We start from the raw sequence: 22,073 nt of genomic DNA on the forward strand, positions 1-22,073 counted from the left end.
TCATCTGACTGAAAAAACTCATCCAACGGTGAAATCTGACAGTCAATGCTGACAAGTACCCTAAGTCAAGTGCCTTTTTCTCCGCTGAAATTTGACCAGGAACCTCAGGGATAGGAAGCCCTCTCCTGAAGAACTGACTGAAAGATGCTTAATGATTCAGAGTAACTAAGGATCTGTTTCAATTTCTGCTGGTGGATAAGCAGTATGAAAGGACTAAACAGGGAGTCCCTCTACTCTTTTGTTCCCCCCCTCCAAACTATCAGACCAGAGAATGACTGGTGGGACATGAAAGTGCCCTGAGAGCACATAGTAAGGAAAATGACAGCTATGGGCAGCTTTGTGGGTGAGGATCAGGATCTGCAATTTGAAATGGAAAAGAAATAGATTTCTCCATATGTGTTGGGGAGTTGAGATAGAAAGGACAGGAGGGTTTCAAATGGGCGAAGGGTGAGTTTAGTTTCTGACACCGTTCTCCTCTTCATCCACCTTCTCTGGCAAACTTTGCCTCTTGCTCTCTCACTTGGAAAATACCCCCTGACACAAAGGTCGCTTTAACGTGAGGCACAAGTGAAGCACGGAGCCATCGGCTGTGGCTCATTTAAAGAAAACAGGGACCGCCGAGGAACCTGAGCAGGACTTCCACACTGGTGTAGGATGGAGCGGCCCGGCGGCAGCTCCAGCACAGCCGGGGTTGGCCCCGGGGGTGCCGCGCCCGCCCCCGGCCCTCACGGCCCCTCACGGCCCCTCACCGCCCCTCACGGCCCCTCACGGCCCCTCACGGCCCCTCACAGCCCCTCACCGCGCCGGGCCCGTCCCGTCCCGTCCCGCGGGGCCGGCGCTCCGCCCCGGGGCCGCGCGGCCTGTGCCCGCCGGGCCGGGGCTGGCGCGGGGCGGGCCGGGGGAGGGCTCGCCCGGCTGCGGCGCCCGGCCCGGCCAACCCGCGCCCGCCGGGGCTGAGCCATAAAAGCGCCGGGAGCCGGCGGGGCCGCGGCTCCAGCTGGCGGCAGCCGTGCCGGGCACCCGTGGGGTGGGCAGCGCGGCCGCCGCTCCGCAGCGCAGGGACCGCCGCCGGCCGCCCCCAAGATGCTGTTTTGGCACACGCAGCCGGAGCATTACAACCAGCACTCGACCGGCAGCTACCTGCGGTGAGTCCGGGCGGCAGCAGCCCTGGCACGGGGGATGTTCGCTCGGGTGCCCCGTCCCGCGGCCGCCTGCCCGCGCTTCCCTCCCGCTGCCCAGCGCCGCCGCTCCCTCTGTCTGAGACACCGTTTTCTTTTTTGCTTTCTCTTTTTCCTTCTTTATTTGTTTTAGCGCCTGGTTAGGCAGCTCTCCGCGGCGTTGCTTTATCGCTTGTGCCGGGTTCCTTCCTCTCCGGGCTGGGGTAGCGCAGCTCCGGGGCAGGAGGTGCGGCAGCGGCGGAGCGCTGTCAGAGGTCTGAGGAAAGCGCTTGTTGGCAGACTGAGAAGGTGCCCCGTTTTCTGGGGATGGGGTTTCTTTCTCTGCGTTTTAGGACGATGTGTGAAAAGCCCAGAATTTCACTTTCTGAACTTGCCTAAACCAGCTTTGTCCTGCCTCCGCACAGTTGCGTTCAATTAAATGTGCCTAATTTAAGTACAAGGGCTGCTGAACAATAGTCTGTGACATGTGTAGCGCAAACCCGTGTTTCTTCCCTCCAAACGATGTCAAAGCAGGCAACTTTGGGAGTTCCCGTTTTGCTGGGTGCTTGTGAATTATTTCCTTTCTGAAGATGTAAAGCTCAGCCGTCTGCTGGTGGTGATTGCTGGAGTGGGATTTTGCTGAATTGTGGCAGTGGAGAACCTGGCTGTGGCCCAAGAGCCCTGACTTTCAAATGTACCCCCAAATAATCACTCTTGAGAGAACATTGAGTTTGTCTGGGGAAGCACTTCGAATACAGATAATGCTTCTTTTCAAGGAGACACACTATCTTGACTATTACTGCTACCTATCAGTGTACTTGCAAAGGAATTTTATTTTGGACTAAATAATAATCTCCCATTATCAAATGATACAATATTGGGAGATCCTTGCCTTCTGGCAGCTTTTTCGTTTCTTCGTACAAGATTCTTCAACTCCTCCCTCTATGTCAATAACTCAGTTTCACAACATGTATGTGGCAAAAGTCCTGTTCTCTCTTGCTTTGCACTTGCAAATCTGATTAGTTTAGGACAGTAAAAATGGTACTAGCAGAGGAGCATCAGCATATTCTCCATTAGAGAGTGTTTACAGTGGTCAGGCTGCTGCATTAACTCCATGGATTTGTAGCAGGAGTGCTACAAGATCATCAGGTCTAGGTCAGGCTTTACTCCACAGTTTAAATTCTGTTTAATGGGCCAGAAAACATATTAGCTTATTTTTGCTGGCTTGTTGCTGGTTTGGAGATAAAGGATATCTGTTCTGTCAGGAAGGCTGCTGGTATGGAGGTGACCTGTTAGTGTTTTAGGAACAAGCTTCAGCTTTAGTGAGTATCTGCCTCTGTTAACATGTTGGGTTTTATCTGGGATTAAGATCCCTATAACCACTTCTAGGGCAACAATGCCCTCAGGTGTTTCAGGGGAGGTTGGTTGAACAAAACCCTTGTTTCCTTATGTAGAGACGGCTAATTCTGGCCAATTCACTTTCCGTGAGAATGTGTCAAGACATGTATTTCTAACAGGGGCATTTTCCTGCTGAGCATTGCCTTTCTGAAGGCTTTCCATAGCCTCTTGTAGTGACAGTACAAGAAGCTGAAATAGTACAATATTTGAAGTTGCTGTAAGAAAAGTTTGTGTAAGTTATATTTTGCAGAGATAGAGAGCTTTCTGTTCATGTGAGACATCCGTGTAAGTTCTGCTGTACCTCAGTGGTATTTGTAGCTGGAACAACATGATGCTACAGAAAAATTCTTGCAAATTTTCATTAATTTCTTATGAAAACGCAGTACGTGTTTTACCCTCTGTTCTGTCAGCTGACTGAACTCTCAATTAACTTTCTCTCCTTCCAGGTACGCAAATGAATTGTTATTTAAGTCCAGAACTGTAAAATCTTTAGCATAACGGTGAAAATTGGGAGAGTTTTAAAGAGTTAAACGTTTTATTTTTTTTTTTTAAGGATAGGAACTGTTGTAAAAGCCTGTTTTTCCCTAAACTTGATTTGCAACTCTTGAGTGAAGAGTTGAGTAAGTGTTGTGATGGCTTATATACTTATAACTTTAAAATTATTTTGTTCTCATTCTAAGGTCCAAACACTTATAGTAAGGTTGATTGCTTAAGAAGGTCTTGGCCCAAAGCAGTTATACCACAGGCCATTAGTTTAAATGCTGTAGGAATAAAAATGTGATTAACCTATGTGGCTTTGTTAGAGCTTTAATATGGTGAAGCTTTCCAGAAACCAAGTCATGGATTCCTCCATGCTTGCAGAATTCAGTGATCAGACAGCTGTGCTGGCAGGTGTAGGGGTGCAAAGAACCTGATGTGAAATATGGTATTTAAATTTTGACTTCCCCTTGCCTAAAAATCTCAGCTGTTTCAGGTGAGTATATGTACAAATTCCTCACCCCTAACTGTTAAAGCCAGGCCCGATTTTGTGCAGTGCTTCTGCTGAACTGCAGAAGTTCCCAGGCACTGGAGTTTTTGACCTGCTCTCATCTGTAAAGCCACAGGCATTCAGAGAGCATTGAGCAGAGCGGGTTAGAAGCAAATGTTGGCATCCTTAGGAGCAAATGTTGGCATCCAGGCTGAGTGGGATGACTCCGGGCTGAGTGAAATGACTCCAGAGCTGTATCAGATCCTGCATGTGTGTGGAGCAATGCTATCTATTTCAGAAATCTACTGCAGGCATTTCTGTCACTTCATTGCTGTAGTAAATCATCGCTAAGGAAAAAAAAAACCCCTCTCCGTGGCAGCAGTTAGGCAAGAGCTGTGATTATGTCAGTAATGCCAGGAAGCAAATGGGGCTGGATGCCTTCGAGTGGCCGATAATACTGGGGGCGTGGGGTTGGAAGAGAGAATGGAAACAGAGATGGGTGTTTCTTTTCTTCTATCTCCGTCTGAAATGGCACAATTTGCTCTCTGGCATTGTTTTCCATTAAACAGGAGTACCTGTGTTTGAACCAGGCACTTAAGCAGTTTATTCTAAACTGCTGCACTGTTTCACTGATGACCTGGGTAGCCTTCAAGGTTGTGAGTCCTATGAGTGGATCATTAACTGAACAGGCAAGGAAAAAATTATTAATGCCCTTTCAGGGTTGCGTGCCTGTACATGCTGGATGGTTTTCTTAGAGCGTTTTGTGTATGGGGTCAAAAGGAGCAGAACTGCAGCCTGTGTAAAGAGAATCTCAAGTCTTCATGCATGTGGAAGAAATAGAGGAGAAAAAGAATCGCTCATTCTGAATTGTCACCCTGTTCAGTATAATCCTCCTAATTTGGAAGGGTATTAATGTTTTAAGTAGGTGGACAAAATGATCAGCAGCGTTAGTGGCATAGGAAGGCTAATGTGGCTGTTCAGTACCAGACAGGCTGAGATAAGAATGCTTATTCCTGGCATCTCATTTTGTACTAATCAACTCATCATTTGTTGAGCTCTCAGCCTCGCTAATACCAGTTCTGCTTGGGGATTAGTGTGGGTTGGCATCAGCCTGGGACCAAGTCAGCAGGCAGGTCACTATCAGCATTTTGTGAAGAAGTGGGAGCTGGGGCTGTGTGCAGGTCCTGGTGAAGCTGCTCCCTCGCACCTGTGTGTGCATTTACGAAGGTAGCCCAGTGCTGACTTAAGAGCTGTGTGATTCCTTGGGACCAGGTTTACTAGAATGGAGGGAGATATTATGAATAAATTAATCCAGCCGTTTATGCTATCATTTACCTGAATACCTCCTTTGTTCACCAGAGCTGTGTTTACTTCTCACCCGTGGCTGCGACTTGAAGACATTCTACTGATCTGACATTGGGCTGTCAAAGTGCCTTTTCTTGCCTTTTTTTTTTTTTAAAGGCTTTTATCTGAGAACCTGAGAACTCTTTATCAAATATGTCCATAAGGATGAAGGATCTATTTTGATTTTTTTCCTCATCAAGAAGACTGCTTAAATGAAAAGTAAATCTCATTTATTTGTTAAAAATTTGCCTTAATTCTCAGGCATGTTCTGTTTTGCCAGGGCTATGTTCTTTTGTGTACAGTGCTGATATCCTAGATGCAGAAGTTGCCTGGTTACATTAAACAGGCCAAACCACCCCTGTTATCTCAGATCATGAGAACCAGATGCAGATTGAGGCTAGAATAGTCCATAAACTCTTTTTGACTGTGTATAACTTGTACGTTGCAGAGATGTCCTTGCACTGCCGATCTTCAAGCAGGAAGAGCCGCAGCTGTCTCCTGAGAACGATGCCAAACTGCCACCCTTCCAGTATGTCCTCTGCACAGCCACCTCCCCCGCCGTGAAACTGCACGAGGAAACTCTGACCTACCTCAACCAAGGTAGGGCCTGCAGTACACTGAAGGAGAGGATATTTCCTGGGAACAGTTCATGAGATTTGATCCCATACTTTGCCTTACCGGGAGGGCAGTGGGATGGGAAAAGAGGGATAGAAGTGGGGAGGGGGATGGAGGAAAGGAGGAATATTTAATTTTCTGCATTTAGATACCAGATTATCAACTATTTTAAAATAATGAAATACCACTGATGTAACTGTTGACTTAAGGCGGTATTATAAGGCAGTTCCCTGTGGCAAAGTACTGGCTTGATCTCAGACAACTTAAGCTGCAGCCTCCTGCCTTCATCTCACAAGGCCAGACTGATGAAGCACATTGGACTGGGTAGGGCTCTTACCACTGCAAGTCCCCCAGCACTGCTGAAGGGCATAGCCAGGGAATGATTTAGCAGGTATCCAAGGGCTGCTCTGAGGTCTGGGCAGAGTGACATCTTTCCAACAGGCTGGCTGGTGGCTCTGCTCAATGCCTACCTTGACAAGTTGCAAGGGTTCAGTGCCGCAAGGTCTTCTATAGCTGACCTCACAGAGTAGTTCATATTCCTGGATAAACTTTGTTTCTCTGTGTTCTCTTCTTTTCCCCCCCTTGGCAGCATTTGTGCAGACACATCTGTGGTTGGTGTTTGGCTGCCACTTTGTAGGACCTCCTGTACGTGAGTCTTGAGGGGATCAGACCTCTCAATGCACAGATTATGCTAAAACATATTTTCACTCAGCTTCTGCCAGGCTGTGAAAAAAGGGTCTAACAACAAGCTGAAGGCTGTCTGCCCTCTCACTAAGATCCTTTCCTGCCTCAGGATACTGCCCTATCTCTTTAAGCTTCATGCACTGAGTAGTTTGCTGACTTGGGTGCCTCCTTGGATAGGTTTCCCTTAACGCTGGTAGAAATTGGAGCCCTGACCTCCCTTGGACTCTGACCTCAGGTGCAGCTGGCTGCTGGATCTGTGTCGACAGGTGGTAGACCCATAGAGCCCCCACAGAAAGATCAGTGAAGTACTGCAGGCTCTACCCAAGGAACCAGGTATTTCTGCCATGTAAGCTGGCACTGTTTTGTCTCTCAGGATTAAAAGATGCTTGCGATATGCGACTGTGTCATCTCAGTTTATTTATCTAAACAGAATGAACAAACATCTAAACAGATCCCAGGAGGTTATAATGGGGCATATCAGTTGTGAGATTGAGATGAGTCTTCCTATGAAACACAATTCTTTCCTGTATTGGAATAAAATATTTTTTTTTAAATGAAAATCTGTTGGCAGCCAAGTATTTTAGCATACTTGAAGCAGTGCCTACTTTTTTTACCTTGGCAGGGAAAAAGTTAGACAGCTCTTAATGCAATACCACGAGCAGTCCATGTTTTCCTTTGCAAAGTAAGACTGTTACTGCCTTTTAGATAGACGGTGTTGTGTTAGGCTTTGTCCTGCTTACTATTGCAAGGAGTTGTCTACTGCTACATCTTGACACTGCTTCCTGTTTCATTGTCATTTCTTGGATATCATCTATCCTTCCTCCCTCAAGGTGGGATGTGTCTTTGCAGAATACAGAGAGCATGAAGCTGGGCAGGCCTGGAGGGGCAAAGCAGGGATGAGGCTGGCAGGAGCTGTGCAGAGGGGCTGTGTTGGGAAGCTGGAGTATCTAGTTTCTGTTAGTGGGCTATTGGTGAGAACATTGCCATGGGTCAAAAAGGGATGAGGATTTAAAGGCTCTGTCAGAAAACGAGTCCCCTGAGTAGAGTTATGTTCTATGAGCTTGAGGAGGTGCATGAAGGGGACCTTGAGGCAGCTGAGGTTTCCGCAACCAGTGCTTGTGGCTTGGGGAAGAACTGGCTGATTCCAGAGCACTGTGACCTAGCTACAATGCTACATCTTCTGAAGCAATTTAAGACCATTCCTTATACCTTATCAGCTTGTGCTGGCTGTAAGTAAAGGGACACCTCTTGCACCTTAACCTCCCTCTGTGTTTATCATGGATTGGCCAAGCACTGTTACATAAAACTTCCCTTCTTGAGTGTTGTGATGGATTACTTTAGCAAATGGGTAACTTAATTAATGAATGTCCCTCTGCCCTGCCTGTGTGTCAGTCATGGCTGGCTTGTAGGAAGTTGGATACAAAGACAGTGGCTGTCCCAGCAGCACCAGCAAAGCAATTCACATCCAGTGTGGTTACTTTCTCAAATTGTGAGTAAGGGCTTTGGGGTTTTCTCCTTGCTGGGTGATTCTTGCTGCTTGCTATTCAAATCTTCCTTCTCTGCTTTAGCTCTTCACCACTCAGTTATGAATTTTTGTCACTGTGAAGCAGCTCTGCTTGCTGCCCCGAAACACATTTTCCACATGTGACTGGTTCTGTGGTGATGAGTGGACCAGCTCAGGAATGACCTGACCTATGGGCTGTGGAAAGCTGGAAGTACTGAGTAGCAAATTGAAGGCCAAGTTGCATAGCAGAGATAGAAGAGGAATCAGTGGAGAGTTTCACGTGAGATCTGAAAAGACTTCATATGGGCTAGGAGGGAGGATTGTCCAAGTGGCTGCGTTTGTGTATAGGTGGAAGAGGGCTCCAGGCTTGTGAGGCATAGTGGATTCTCTTGGGCCTTGCTTCTTGCAGGATAGACCCAGAGGTCTGTTAGTGGTGTTGAGGAGGAAGAGATCTTTGGCCTGGACTCTCCCCAAGGATGGTGGGGGAGGACTCTGGAGCTGGAAACCAGAGACCAGTGTTTTCCCAAAGGGGCAGGGGAAGGATTTGCAAGGGAGCATAATGGAGGGAGCTTAGCTGTTAAGTTGACTTGGGGACATTCAACAGTGGCGGAGTTCCAAGTTTGTCTGCTCCAGTTTGAAACCATGAGTGCTCTCTGGCCACAACTCTAGAACCAACCTCTAAATGAGGTAACCAGAGTCAAATCTGTAGCTTGGTTTCCAAAGACTGACTCATTACACTTGTCAGTCCCAATCTCTTTCCTCTCCTGCCTTCCCACATTCCTTGGGAAACTGGAGCCAAATTGAACACAGTATTATTTGTTGATCCTTAGGGCAGTTCCTTCATTAAGAGGTCTTTACTGGATCTCAGGAGGATTACTCATCTGATGGGACAAAGTACAGGCTTATTAGTGTGGTGTCTCAATACCACTCCACCTTGAGTCCATGAGACTGGTAAAGGTGCTGTCCTTGCAAGCTGCTGCTGGCATTTCTCCTTTGGTTGGGGATCACATCTGTTAACAGAACTACAATGTCCAGAAGTCTGCAGCACAAACATCCTAACGCTTCTGGAACTAGCCTCCCTTTTAGCACTATTTCAGTGTCTCTTGTGGATAGGGATTTTCAAACAATCAACCAGAAACCATATTGCAAACCACTGTTTCAGCAACATGGCTTGATGCAGTGTATATTCCATGGTTTGCTGTCATATGGGGTGTGGTTTGACCATGGCTGGTTGAAACCAGTTTCAAACATGGACAGAAATGGATGCAAGGAAAGGTGGTTCCAGAAATTGCAGCAAGAGGAATGTGGAGGAAACAAGTACTGTGTACAGTAGATCTGAGCGCTAATAAATGTGAGGAATAAAGTCATTATTTTAAAAAGCAAAATGTCAAAATCACAAAAACCTGAAAGTCATTGCCCAAGGGAATCGGCTTGTAGTGCCAGAACCACATGTGGACTGTGAGCTGTTCAAGTCATGATTTTGTTTCATGACCAGCGTTGGGCTGGCTCAGAACTTCAGTTGTTAATTACTTCAACTATTGGGAGGCTAAGTTTGGTGGCAGATGGTCACTGAGAGCTGTGTGAGAGATCCAGCCCAGTGTCCCAGTGGTACTTCAGAGTAACTTGCCGGCATCTGCCTGTAAAGAGTTCTTGGGCTCTGTTCAGCTCTCCCAATCTGCAGCGTGTGACTTGAGGTTCTTGGCTGTGCAAAGATTTTAGTGTACAGCTGGCTAGAGTTTGGAAGGCTGGACACCTCTGTTTTATGGTGTCTTCCAGGAGTCAGCCTTAGTGCCAGTCCTAGATGGTTCAGAAGACAAGCCAAAAACCCAGGCCATGAGGGAAAACCACTGATACCTGAGAGAACTTGTGATTTTGGGAGTGTTGCTGTAGAGGTGCATTAGCAAACAATGCCTCATACACCTAATAATGGACTTGAGTCTGAGTGATACCTAAACAAAAGCCCAAATTTCAACCCCAGGGTGCCAAGGCATATATCCAGGTTCAAGATATGTGTGCATAAACTGGTACATTTTAAATGGTGTTGCATTTAAAATCTGTTGGGTGTTGTCCTGCCTCAGCTCAACTGGAGATGTGCTCTGGTTGCTTCTCCAAAGAAAGGTGCAGGAAGCACTGGGCAAGAGGCTGCTTTGGAGTAGATGCCTAATTGATTGGGTAGGAGATGAAATTCCTTACAGAAGGAGGCAGAAGAAAACCTTTGCCTCCCATAAAAACTCTAAAGCTCAAATTTGGTTGCCTAATCGACAGCAAGAGAATGCAGTTTTAAACACTCAGATTTAGAGTAAATGTAAAAAGCTGTTTTATATTGACGTTAACTCCTACGTAATTGAATTTTTATGGGGTCACAACTGGATGTTTATGCTTTTCCTGGAATGGTTCTTTATTTGCCAAAATGAAGTGTAGAGAAGCTGAGTGACCAGCTCTGGCTGGGTGTGCTTCTGGTTTAATTATAGCTCTGTTTATGGGGATATTTTTGCTTTGTCCCGTGCTAGGAACTACCTCTTTTCCTAACAGTGACTGTCATCACTGACCAGGCCCTGGGCATGTGTAGGAGCTCTGCTGCTGGTGGCTTCTCCCATGTGGACAAACACTCCACCCTTGCCTGAGATCACAGGCACAACAGTGGCTTTGTGCCATTGAGACTGTGAGTACCAGGTGCTCCCTGGTTCCTGCCCACCCACCCATGCATCCTTTTTCCCTAATCATTATGGGATGCCATACTGCTCCTTGAGTGCTTTCCACTCTGTTCTTGGGTTTAGATGGCTTAAAAATGAAATGGCTAACAATTCTAATTTGTCTTTCCCATTTCTGTTGGTGTTTTTGGTTTTTGTGGTGCACTTCATCTTTGGAGAAGGAATTTGTCTCCTGCCTGACTTTGAAGACAGCTGTGAGTAGGTTCTGGTGTCTCAGCTGAAGCCATTAATTGTGCTAGAAGCAATTTCCCCATATGTTTGGCAACTCTGTCTTCACTTGGCAGCCCGGGATAAACAACCCTGTCTCCAAACCACACCATCCCAAAGCTCACTATGAATCTTGCTTCAGATGACAGGGTACCTCTGTGTAAGTAGAGCATCTGACTTCTGTTGTCCCGAGGAAGCTAGAATCTCAGTTGTCTTTTAACCAAGAGGCTGTTTTCTATTCTTCTTGTATTCCTTTCTTCTGTTGCTAACATCTGGATGAAATTCAAACAGGATTGTGAGCTTGCTGGACTGTAGCCTGTGCACAAATCCTACTGGAAGCTCCTAGACTGCATTTTTTTTTCCCCATAAATCTTCAATATCTGTGAAAAAAGGGAGTACTCAGAAGTTCCTCAGAGTGTAGTAAGAAGTATGAAAATATTGGGAAGATTTTTTCCTGATTATTCCACATAATTTTTTTGTACTTTACCTCATTATCCATATCTGAGATTCCTTTATTTATGACAGAGAATTTTTTGCCTGTGATTTTGCAGTGAATGTTACTGTCAGTGTGAGGTGATGTAGAAAATTTTCAATTAGCCTCCTTTAATTTATGCCCTAAAAGATCACATTTTAGGTAGCAGTAAGAAGCTTGAGAAATACTGTAGGTTTGACCTGATTAGCTGTTTTTGTAGGAATAACATACATTTTTATAAGAGAATATACTTCTTTTCCTAAAGAGGTAGGGGGAAAAGCACCTTTTTTTTTGACTCCTGTTTGCTTCCTATGAAGCATTTATTCTGTGTCCCTGAAACTAGACAGCAAGCAGTGACATTCCTCCAGGCTGGGACAAAACGTCCCATCTTGGTGCCACATTTGTGACTGGTGTGGAAGGTACAGTCAGCTTTGAACCCATCTCCTTCCCTGCCCCGTGGCAGCAGCCTGAATGAGCAGCTACAGGTGGGAGTGGGACTTGCTTCTCCCAGTTTCCTATTGCAGAAATGTGTTGAAGGAAGGGGCTTAACCTGAGGGCATCTAAGGGAACTGCTAGGTGGGGTCAGGAGTCATGCTCAGCTCTTCTGCATCCCTCGTCAGCACCCTCACCCAGGACCATTCTTTTTAGTTATCTGAAACTCAAGTAAATATTACACACAAAACTACTCCTTCAAAGCTATAAAACCTGTTGTCCAAATTGACTTAAAACAGGTTGAAACCAGAAAAAGCCTGTATTTTTTATTTACATAGAGAGGGTTGAAGTTTTCTGAGCTGGACAGATGTGACTAAGATAATCCCGAGTGTTTCAAGTACATGCTAAAGAAATAGAAATACCGGAAGAAATTATTTTCACAAGGTAGGTATTTTTCCAGCTTTCCATTGGAGGTCCATAATTTTTTTCGCTGATTAATTTGTATTAAAAATCAATGTTTATAACATAGTTTAGCTTAGGTGGAAGTGGAAGTCTATGCAAAAGACACCCAAGTGGACCCAGTGAAGTTAGCAACTAGAAGTGTTTTTGTGTCCGCTGGCTTGTTTTGTGTCCTTGATTCAAAGTGAGCCTGTATTCTTCAGGGATTTAAATGCACTTCCCTCTCTTGAGTGAAAACCATTGTAAATGAGGAGTATTTCTGTTAGTGCCTGTTAGCTATGAAGTGTCACCACTGTAGAATAGGCCATCTTCAAAAGTCTGTGAAGAGTAGGACTCAGAAATATGCTCATATAGTAAATGAGCAAAGAAATTTTCCTGCAGCAAACTTGGCTCCGAGGCAGCTCTTTGGCTTTCCCACAAGAAAGAGGCAGGGAAGTAGAAAAAGGAGGCAAGAAAAGCCCCCTTGAATTGGGGGCACATTGTAAGGAGGAAAAACATAAAAGCGACATGATGACAGTGAAGCTCTGTGGTATGGTGGTAGAATTAAGACTTGAATTGCTGTGCTGTGTTCCTGTAGTGTTGTTGCCCTGTTGGTAGGGGCAAGCAGAGCAGGAATCCTCAATGTTGAACTCCTGGCTATGAAAACATGGAGGAGCTAAGGGGGCTTTGTGCAAGGAGAGAGGCAGGGGGTAGGTGAAGGCCCAGACTGCCAAAGCTAAAGCAAGGCATGTGTAGATTGTGGTTCTGATTGCCGTAGAAGCAAATTCAGAAGGAGACCACACAAAGGAGTTAATGAGATTTGGTCATGATTGGGCAGCTCAATGTAGATGCAATCTGGACACTGAATACCAGAAACAGAGAAGATATGGCAAGGAAGAAAAGGCTGGCTTTACTGACCCTGCTCCATCTCTGGCTGCTGCGTTGAAGATGGGATATGGGGCAAGATGAGCCTGCAGTTTTAGAATGAGTCTAGTGATCCTTTTGCATTTCTTGGCCTACAGCTTGTCCTCCTTTTCAGGATTTCCATGTTCCTAGCATAGTGGGAGCTTTCAGGGTGGCCTATTGTGTAGCTGGTGAATTCATAATATCCACTGGATAAACATCTACAGCATCTTGTCAAATGAGGCTACAGTAAGCAACTGCAGAATATCTCACTGTCATTTGTGGTTCAGGGATTGAGGGTTCTGCTTTTGCTTCTTGTCCTGCAGTGTCCACACATGGGACACTTGAGCAAGTCTTATGCTAATTTTTATTTTTGCTTGTGACAGGCTAAAAAGGTGTGTGTCATCAAGCATGCAAGTTCACATGCCAGCTCTGCCACTCTTGTCTGTTTACCCTGAGGGTTCATTCATCTTTTGTGTCAGAAAACTTTGTGTGTGCCTGATGCCCTGAATAATTGTGTTTGATTGTTTCAAAGGTGATCCTCCTGCCTGCTGGATGTGCTTTGGTTTGGTTTAATAAATGCTTGCTTTTTTTTTCACTCCCTCTCCTTCTGCATGGTGCATTTGACTGTCAGCATTCCTTTGCCTTTATCTGTGTGCTCTTTAGGATGTCCATATAAAGTTGCTAAATGGAATTTTTATTGGCTTGGCTTAATAATCAAACAGTTTCCAGGCTGGTTCTGTCTAGTGCTGTGTGGATCCATTCTGAGAAAGAGGACACTGTTGGTTTTGTTGTTGGTTTTTTTTTTTCCCCTTTTCCACAGACTTTTGTTGGGGATATTGCTTATTCAAAGGTTAGGGTTCAATTAATTTCTGGAAAGGCTACTTTGTTAGATTAAGTAAGGCCTGAGTCATATCAGCCTGGAACATCAACATCATAATTGGAAATTAGTGTATTGTATCGGTGTATTGTGCAGAAAACCACAAAATGCACAGTGCAAGTGGCCCTTGAAATGTAACACCAAAACAAAGAAAAGCAAACAGGATATTGTGGTTGTGTAGTAAAATGACCCTTGAACAAAATGTAAATTTGAGCATGAAATAGTGATAATATTTTGATTCAGAAATTATCTAAAATTTCTATGGCTGTCTAAATTCCATGGAAATCAGTAAGCTGTTAAACTTGTACCTTTTGAGCAGGTGAAATTCCTGTGTTGAACTAAATTATTTTTCAACTGTAGGAATTGCTTGACTTTAAATTCTATTTACCTCACATTAAGTGGCCATGCCCACATTTAATGTGTGCTAATTGTCAAAGACAATGCAAGTTTAAAAAAGTAAGCAGTCTATAAATCCTCCTTCAGATAGGTGAAATTGCTTCATGAATTACGAACCAGGAACTCTCTGGACCTGGGTGGTTACTATTTTACTGGGTACCACTTTGTAAAGCGAGTTGCTCAAACTCTAGCCTGGAAGGAGATTACATGAATTTCCTTTTGCCCAGAGAATGTCTGTTTAAAATATAAATTACAGTATATCGTCACCTGCCTGGGTTTTTATTGGTGCCCCTGAAGCTTTCAATGAAGTTGGGAGACAAACTGCGTCTCAGGAATGTGCTGTGGTTTTCTGAATATTTATTACTGTCCTGTTCTCTGCCTCAGGTGGGGAAGAAGGATTGTGGTGAGTGAGGGGAGCACTGGATCACACAGTTGTGCTGGAGGCTGCTGCAGCATCAGCTGTGCTTGCAAAGTGTCCCCTTCTTTTCAGGTGGTGACAGAAGTGCTTTAGGTGCCTCTGGGCACGTGCCAGTATTACATCTGACCTGGGCTATTCAATCAAATCACTGTAGTCTAAGCACTGGTATCCTCTGCTCCTGTCTCCAGCTTTGCCACCACGTATTGACTTGGAAAGTTGAAGCCTGACCTGTATTAATCTGTGTTTCCATCTGAGATGCATGGAAAAACTCAGTATGGGGAGAACTCTGTATTCCAGCTTTGTTGTGGGCTTAGCTAGTTGTAGTCTAATTTGGGAATTGGAAATGCAGATTGTTACAGACGTGTTTCTTTACAGATTTGGACACCTGACTAGGGATGATCTGTTAGTGATTTAGTTTTAGCAGAATACTGTCAGTGTGTGCCTGCTTGTGCTGGTGAGTCAGCAATGCAGGAGATTCATAAATGATCTGTGTATCAGAGCCTTGTGTGATTTCTTTGCCCTCTTTGACGCCAGGGGGAGTTCAGCTTCCTTCAGGTTAGATTGCTATTATTCACTTTTATTTTGCAGAGAGGTTTTGTTTTCCAACATCCAAGTGGTCATTCTTTAGAGCCTTTTTTCTCTACAGTAATAATTGCAGGGCTGAGATCATAATCCCGTATTTCACTAGTTTTGCTGGTAGCAAAACTATATAAAATACAGAGTGGAAAATATAGAGTGACCAAGGTTTGGAAGGTATTTTCCAAGGAAAAAGTATAATCCAAGCAGTTTGGTGCTATAAAAGTACAAGTATCTGAATGCTGTCCATGCTAATAAATTCCGGGTACCATAAACCACAAAGCAATGAATTTGCTAGAAAGCTTTAAGGAGAATAAATTAAAAACCACTACCATAAGATAGATATATAAGGTAACTTTGAGGAATTGGGACCAAATCATCACTGACAGAGTTTCACAGAGAGGGGAAATTACCCCCATGTTTTCTGAGGCTTGGCTGGGAGCAGTCTTGTTTGATAATCATGTAGCAACTCAAGTTAAACATTCAGAGTTCAAGGGGAAAGCAGTTAGCATAAAATACCATTTTGATTGAGGTTTTTCATGGCATAAACTGCATTCCAGGGCTTCCATCAGATGACCCATATATCTTTCATCAAAGCATGTTATTTCCTCTTTGGCTTTCTGTTTAATATTAACTCTGTCTACACTGCAGATTCTTTTTCACTGGTCTGCAGGATCTGTTCTGATTCCTTCCGAGGTGAATCACTCCTGTCAGGTGGAGATGTGTGGTGCCTACTGCCTTCCAGGCTGTAATTCTGCCCCTATCCCTGCAAGGGGGTCAGAAATGGCAGGCTGCAGAGTTTTTGAGTGCTTGATGCTAGTTTGAAAGGAACATGGATGATGATGGGTTTGTGCCTGTTATTTTCTTTTGTCTCATTGTAACTGAAGGTAAGCCAATCAGGCTGACCAGAGTGAGAGTCTATCAGTGCACAAGGGTGTCCCAAAAACCTGCTCATTCCTGAGATACTTGCTGAATGGCTGACAATGCTTCTGGTTTGACCATTGCCTTCCTCCATAGCACAGCTCATACCACTACATTTTGCTGTCCTTGTTACCCCTGAGTACAGTCACAGATGTATTTTACTGTCTCTTGCTTTCAAAACCTAAATTAATCTTCTGTTATGATTAATTAGCCTCATATTTGCATGGGAATGCACTGGAAGTAGAAGAGCTGCTTGGGTTCAAGATGATGAACTGTATCAATAGCTGGTGAAGTGTATCTCCAGGCTGAACCACTGAGCAGTCAGTTCGTACAACATTGATAAACATGTACAGCAGATGGGGCACTTGGGGACTTGTTTTAGTGGTGGACTTGGCATTCCTAGGTTAATGGTTGGACTTGATAGTCTAAAGGGTCTTTTCTATGACTGAGAGAAAACCAATTTTTTTAACCTGACCTTGATCTTTTTTGTGCTAACATAACAGTATTGATGATGTGCATATCTCTAAAATTTGCCAGGTGAACAATAGTAATATGTATCAATGGGAACATTAGAAAGTCTTGTGAGTTTGAGTGTGGAAGACCTCAATTTCAGGACTGTGGTTTACAACATCCACTTTTGTCTAGCAGTCTTCAAAGGCAGGTCCCTGTTGTAATTTTGTTTTACTTATGTGCCAAGAGATGGGTAAAGATTGGTGCATGTTGCCATGGTTATTTTGGTACTTCATATGGTTTATTCTCTGCTCTCCCCATGCCCTAAGTCGCTTGTTGGATTCAAGGGTCATTTCCTGTTTGCAGAACTCCTACTAACTTCAGTAGGGCTGTTGTGCAAACATTTGGGGCTTCAGTATGGCCTCTCTTGTCCTTCCTTTTTTTTCCTTTTCCTATCCGCCAGCCAGCTGAATAAGCACAATTATCTCTGTGCTCTGTGGATATGGTCTGTACTCACGTGGGTGGGATTCTCAAGAGGTGCTCTGCCTCTGACACATCAGCTGTCATAAGTCATCCATTTCTAAAGACAGATCCAAAAATGTAGCATTTTTGTCTCTGCTGGTAGAAGCTGCTTAGAGGGAGATAGATCTGCTTTGCAGTTTTCTGCAGGGCCAGTTTTGCAGAGATAGTGGTTGAGCAAGAAAAACCAAACCAATCTCCTTCTTGGTGCCTGCCTTGTCATACCCTGTGCATTTTTCAGGGAAAGGAAAGATAGCAAGATGAACAAGAAAAGCTAGCTATAAGGTACACATATACTCCATTAATCCTAATGATCCTATCCTGCCTTGGTACTGGTTGCAGGTTTATTTTAAAGACTTGGTGTAGTACAGTGAGTACTGTCTTAAGTAATTTCTGTGTGTAAGGTATTGAAACATCAGTCTCCTTTGTCTGCTGTCAGCCTTGAAGATATATTATTTCATAAACCAGTTAGCTGAATTCTGTTGAAATGACTAAATTCCTCATGTCAGGATGGTGGTGGGGTGGTGGAGTGTGTAATCCCTTTCCGGAACTGGTCCTTGCACATGCTGTAATACCCCGTTGCTGCCTCCACACACATCTGAAGGAATATTTATGCCCTTGGCAGTGACTTTCCAGGCCTTATGAAGCAAATTTTGTTTTTGTGGTTCACCAAAACACCTTACAGGCCTGAATGCTCGCTGAAAACGGCAAGATTTTCCCCAGTTGTCATTCTCTGCAGAATTGTTCCTGGACCTATTGTGCCAGCACCTCTTCACACAACCATTGCTTTGGCAGAACTGCTTTAGCAGAAGGGACAGACAAAGGCAGCGCTGTTACAGCCATGTGGCATGGGGGGACAACTGCCTCAAGCACCCTGGTGACTTCCTGGAGGGTGACCAGAAAACCACAGCAGCCCTGGGAGACAGCTATAATCGATGAGAGGTTTTAGCTGCCAAAAGTCAAACCTTTCCTTCAAATTTCTGCTGTGCTTTAGTGCCTGTCGATTACTGGGGCAAATGCGTTATGTTAGCAAAAATAAGCTTTCCCTGATCAAACGTATGCCTTATCAGCCACATAAATGCCAGCATGACTCTCTCATTGCTACAACGTATTAAACACCTTGGAAATGTTTCCTTAAACTCTAGGTCAGTCTTATGAAATCCGTCTACTTGAGAATAGGAAATTGGGAGAGTTTCAAGATATAAACACAAAATATGTAAAGGTAAGGAGAAATATAGATTTCTTTTCTTCCTGCTACTACATACAGCCTTTGAAGGGCCTGACCTTGCTCCCACTGAGACAATGGAAAACACTTTGCCATTGTTTTTAATGGAAGCAGGGGTGATGAAGTTGTTGAGTGCTAGTTTTGTGGGACTATGCAGCTTGGCTTTGCAGGGCTTCAGGGGAACCTTTATTCTGTTTGTGATTGTGATCCCAGAGTTTCACTATGAATATTGGGTTCAGGGGAATCCCAAAGTTCAGTGGTGAACATGGTCAAAGCAGTGGAGAGGCTGACTTGTCTCCCTACTGAATTGCAGCAACATGCCTGGGTTGTTAGGTGACAAATGGAGGGCCCAGGTGTTTACATAGTTCTGCCAGGCAGATTCTGTATATAGCTCCAGTTTACTTTGGTAATGGGCATAATGATGAACATCTAGAACTTGATCATTTGGTTTGGGGGACTTTTTCCTGTTGTTTCCTCCACTGCCAAAACAGTTAAAATTCAAAAACATTGGTCTGGACCTTGGTTCTGGATCCAACCTTCAATTCTTGGCTTTCTGCCTCAGGATTTCCTTTGAGAAGTGGGAACTAGTTGCAAAATTAGTATTCCAATTTAGATTTCAAATGTTGTCCAAGTTTAGGCCATTCGCTATTTGGCTTTTGGCCCATTTCAGGTAGTATGTGGATTGGGATTCTAATTTTGTAGATGTTCCCACTGTGGCTTGTTTGCATCTTGAAGCTAGGGTTTGATTTGGGAATTTCTCAGGTTCACTGGCAAAATTTGCTCACTCATTTGATACAGAAGTCCCCAGCAGGAGTGTGGGATTGAGAAACTGGAAGGTTAGAGGTCATTAACTCATGTAAGTGTAGCACTGTGAATATACAAAAGAACATACTAGTTAGGAGTACTTAGGACTTGTCTGCCCTGGGGATTGCCCTTATTCCAGCCTTTTTTCTCCAGTTATTGGCATGGCTGCACCATTGCAGACCAGCCTGCTGTTACAGATGCTTTCCTACTCTACCTACTCTTGTTTAACTACTCTGAGGCAAATCCAATGACTGGCTCTTAATGGCTGGAATAAAGTTTAATTCCCACTGGCAAAGTGTCTTGACATGTCAGCTCCACCAGGGCAGGGACAGGTGAGCTGGCTTCCACATTTGCAAATCAGAATGGGATATACTGGGGTTGGGATGTGGTACAGACACATTAAATATTACCCCCATATGAGCCTTTTTGTGGAGGAGGAAGTGTTTCTCTCAGAGGGTCCCTTAGGAATTTGATACATATGGTGATGGGTCTCTTAGGTGGACCCTTCTATTCTCCTCATCAATGGGGGTGAGAAGCATAACAGATCAGCTTTTGTTTCTACTCTGGAAAGCCAAAGTCATCTTGAGACATCCAGTTGTCTGGATCCCATTGTTCATACTGCTGTCTTTTTTTAACAGAGTATAATTCGTGTCGTTTTCCACGACCGCCGCCTGCAGTACACAGAGCATCAGCAGCTCGAGGGCTGGAGGTGGAGTCGGCCTGGGGACCGCATCCTTGATATAGGTGAGACTATTTCATCGTGGCACCTCTGCAGTGCTGGGGAGATCAGTGGTGCATGGAGTGTTTGCATGTGTGTTTAGGTTTTTTAGGAATCCTGTATATCTTTGGGAGGGAAGGAGATCTAGCGCTATAGGTCCTAAGTAGAGATGTCTTTGGTGGCTTCGCTTTCACGTGCATGTTCTGATTGTATGGAAATGCTTTCTCTTCTTCAATTTAATATTTTTAAAATTTTAGGGGTTTTCTTCTACAGATATCCCGCTGTCAGTTGGTATCTTGGATCCCAGGGCTAGCCCAACCCAGTTGAACACTGTTGAATTTCTCTGGGATCCGTCAAAGAGGGCTTCAGCATTCATTCAGGTAAGAGATAAGTCATATTTCTGTGGTAAATACAGTGGTTAGATATTTTTTAAAGACCTGGGGAGACAAAATAGCCAGCACATGAACAAGAGAAGAAGGATGGTAATGATAATTACTAACTCGTGATAATGATGTGTAATTAATTTGTAGTATACTCACTAAATCAATTTGCTGGCTGTTTGTTAATGCTGGAGTACTACCTGCTATTGCCAGGATTTTCTTTAAAAAAAGTACTCAGACACAGGTGTTGCTTTCTAAGCATAGGTCTTGTTTTGGGGAAAATTGTTCATAACCTGTTAGTTTTCCTTGCTTTCCTCTTTCATGACTATTTCTCATTCTGAGCATCAACGATCTGTTTTTAATCCGAATGAGGGATTTACTTAAATAAAAGGATGCTTTTCCTGATGCCCTGTTTCTTTCTGAACTGCTTGGTCTCCTGATTATTTTGTTGAAAGGAACAGAAATTATGTACATATGAACTCTTCTGCCTCTTTTAGTTTTTTGTGAGGAGCCAAAATCTCTTGTTTAGGCAGTATCTGAAATTTAGATGAGCACAGACTCCAACTGTCTCCAGAGATGAGCACAGTTTCTGTTTTGCCAGGTACATTGCATCAGCACAGAATTTACTCCACGGAAACATGGAGGAGAGAAAGGGGTGCCCTTCCGGGTGCAAATCGACACCTTTAAGCAGAATGAAAATGGTGAATACACAGAACACTTGCATTCTGCAAGCTGCCAGATCAAAGTGTTCAAGGTATGAGGTGGTTTTGGCTTTGTCATCAACTAGATTAAGGCACAGGAACATGCAAAGATTGCAGATGGTATAGGAGTGATGCAAACATTGGAGTAAAAGAACAGACTTTTAACTGGGAATGCTTAAGATTTCAAACAGACTCCTGTGCACATGATGGTATAAACACTGACCTACACAGCCGTTCCAGTTGAAGTGTTGCGCTAAGACTTGTGCCAGTCCATTGTAATTCAAACACTGCAAAAATACTGAGATATTTAGGGTATCCAGTGTGTTTTGATGCTCCTCGGCAATCAAGACATCAGGGCATCTTCAATTTCTTTGATTGAACCCTCCATGAGCAATAAAATTTCATTATGAAGATCTTAAATACTCTTTTATTGTTGTTGTTGGAGCAGAGTTTGTCTCCGTGATACCTGGAGGAGAAAAAGATTGTAAGAAAGAGCATCTGTGAAGCTCCTAATCGGGGCATGTCAGCCCTATAGCTGCTTAACAACAAACTCTCCATAGGCCTGTTTTCTCAAGGGATCTGCTGCTCCAGTTTTTTTCCATCAGCAATATCTTTCTACTTTCTGGAAAGATATTACAAATGCCAGTTGAGGTGCATAACTTATGAACTGAAATAGTTGGAATCACATTTCAAGACTGTGGTCAGCCTGTTTCACAATTGCAGTAGGCATTACTGGTGGATGTACAGAAACAGTACAGGGATACCCGATTAATTCTTTTGTCTAGAAAATGCAGATCTGATCTTGTTTCATATGTAGAATTCCCATAAATCTTAAGGAGGCTTTTGTGAACAGATTAGATAAATCTGTTGGCCTCTGTCTTTAAACTTGTAATGCTTGGCATAAGGGAGAGCCTGTGCTTGTACTTATAGCCTAAAGGAGCGGACAGAAAACAGAAGACTGACAGGGAAAAAATGGAAAAGAAGACCACCCAAGAGAAGGAGAAGTATCAGCCTTCCTATGAGACAACTATTCTCACAGAGGTAAAGTGTTTTAGACTCATCATGCTACATCATGTTGGGAGATAAATTGAAAAGAAAACAGCATCTGAGCCCTGGAGATTGCCTTGTGGAGACATGTGTGCTCAGATCTGAGTGAAACTGAGAGTGGAAATTATAAAATGACTCACTGTTGAAATTTATGAAAGATGCCAAAGTTTTTGTCTTGGGGTATAAACTAACCCTTAGCAACCTGG

The 22,073-nt window shown here is 44.1% G+C and overlaps 1 protein-coding gene across 1 annotated transcript in view; it reads left to right on the forward strand.

The window, feature by feature from the left end:
- Positions 1–972: 972 nt before the first annotated feature.
- The window catches only part of TFCP2L1 (transcription factor CP2 like 1), a 35,367-nt gene continuing 14,266 nt past the window's right edge, over positions 973–22,073 (forward strand). The window contains exons 1-7 of the mRNA XM_030277217.4: positions 973–1,145; positions 5,315–5,466; positions 18,138–18,214; positions 19,660–19,765; positions 20,013–20,119; positions 20,721–20,873; positions 21,751–21,861. Coding sequence (XP_030133077.1) covers positions 1,084–1,145; positions 5,315–5,466; positions 18,138–18,214; positions 19,660–19,765; positions 20,013–20,119; positions 20,721–20,873; positions 21,751–21,861 — 768 coding nt within the window. The 5' untranslated portion in view covers positions 973–1,083. The remainder of the gene's footprint in view (positions 1,146–5,314; positions 5,467–18,137; positions 18,215–19,659; positions 19,766–20,012; positions 20,120–20,720; positions 20,874–21,750; positions 21,862–22,073) is intronic.

The sequence above is a fragment of the Taeniopygia guttata genome, chromosome 7 (assembly GCF_048771995.1).
Source record: "Taeniopygia guttata chromosome 7, bTaeGut7.mat, whole genome shotgun sequence".
Taxonomy (NCBI): Eukaryota; Metazoa; Chordata; class Aves; order Passeriformes; family Estrildidae; genus Taeniopygia; species Taeniopygia guttata.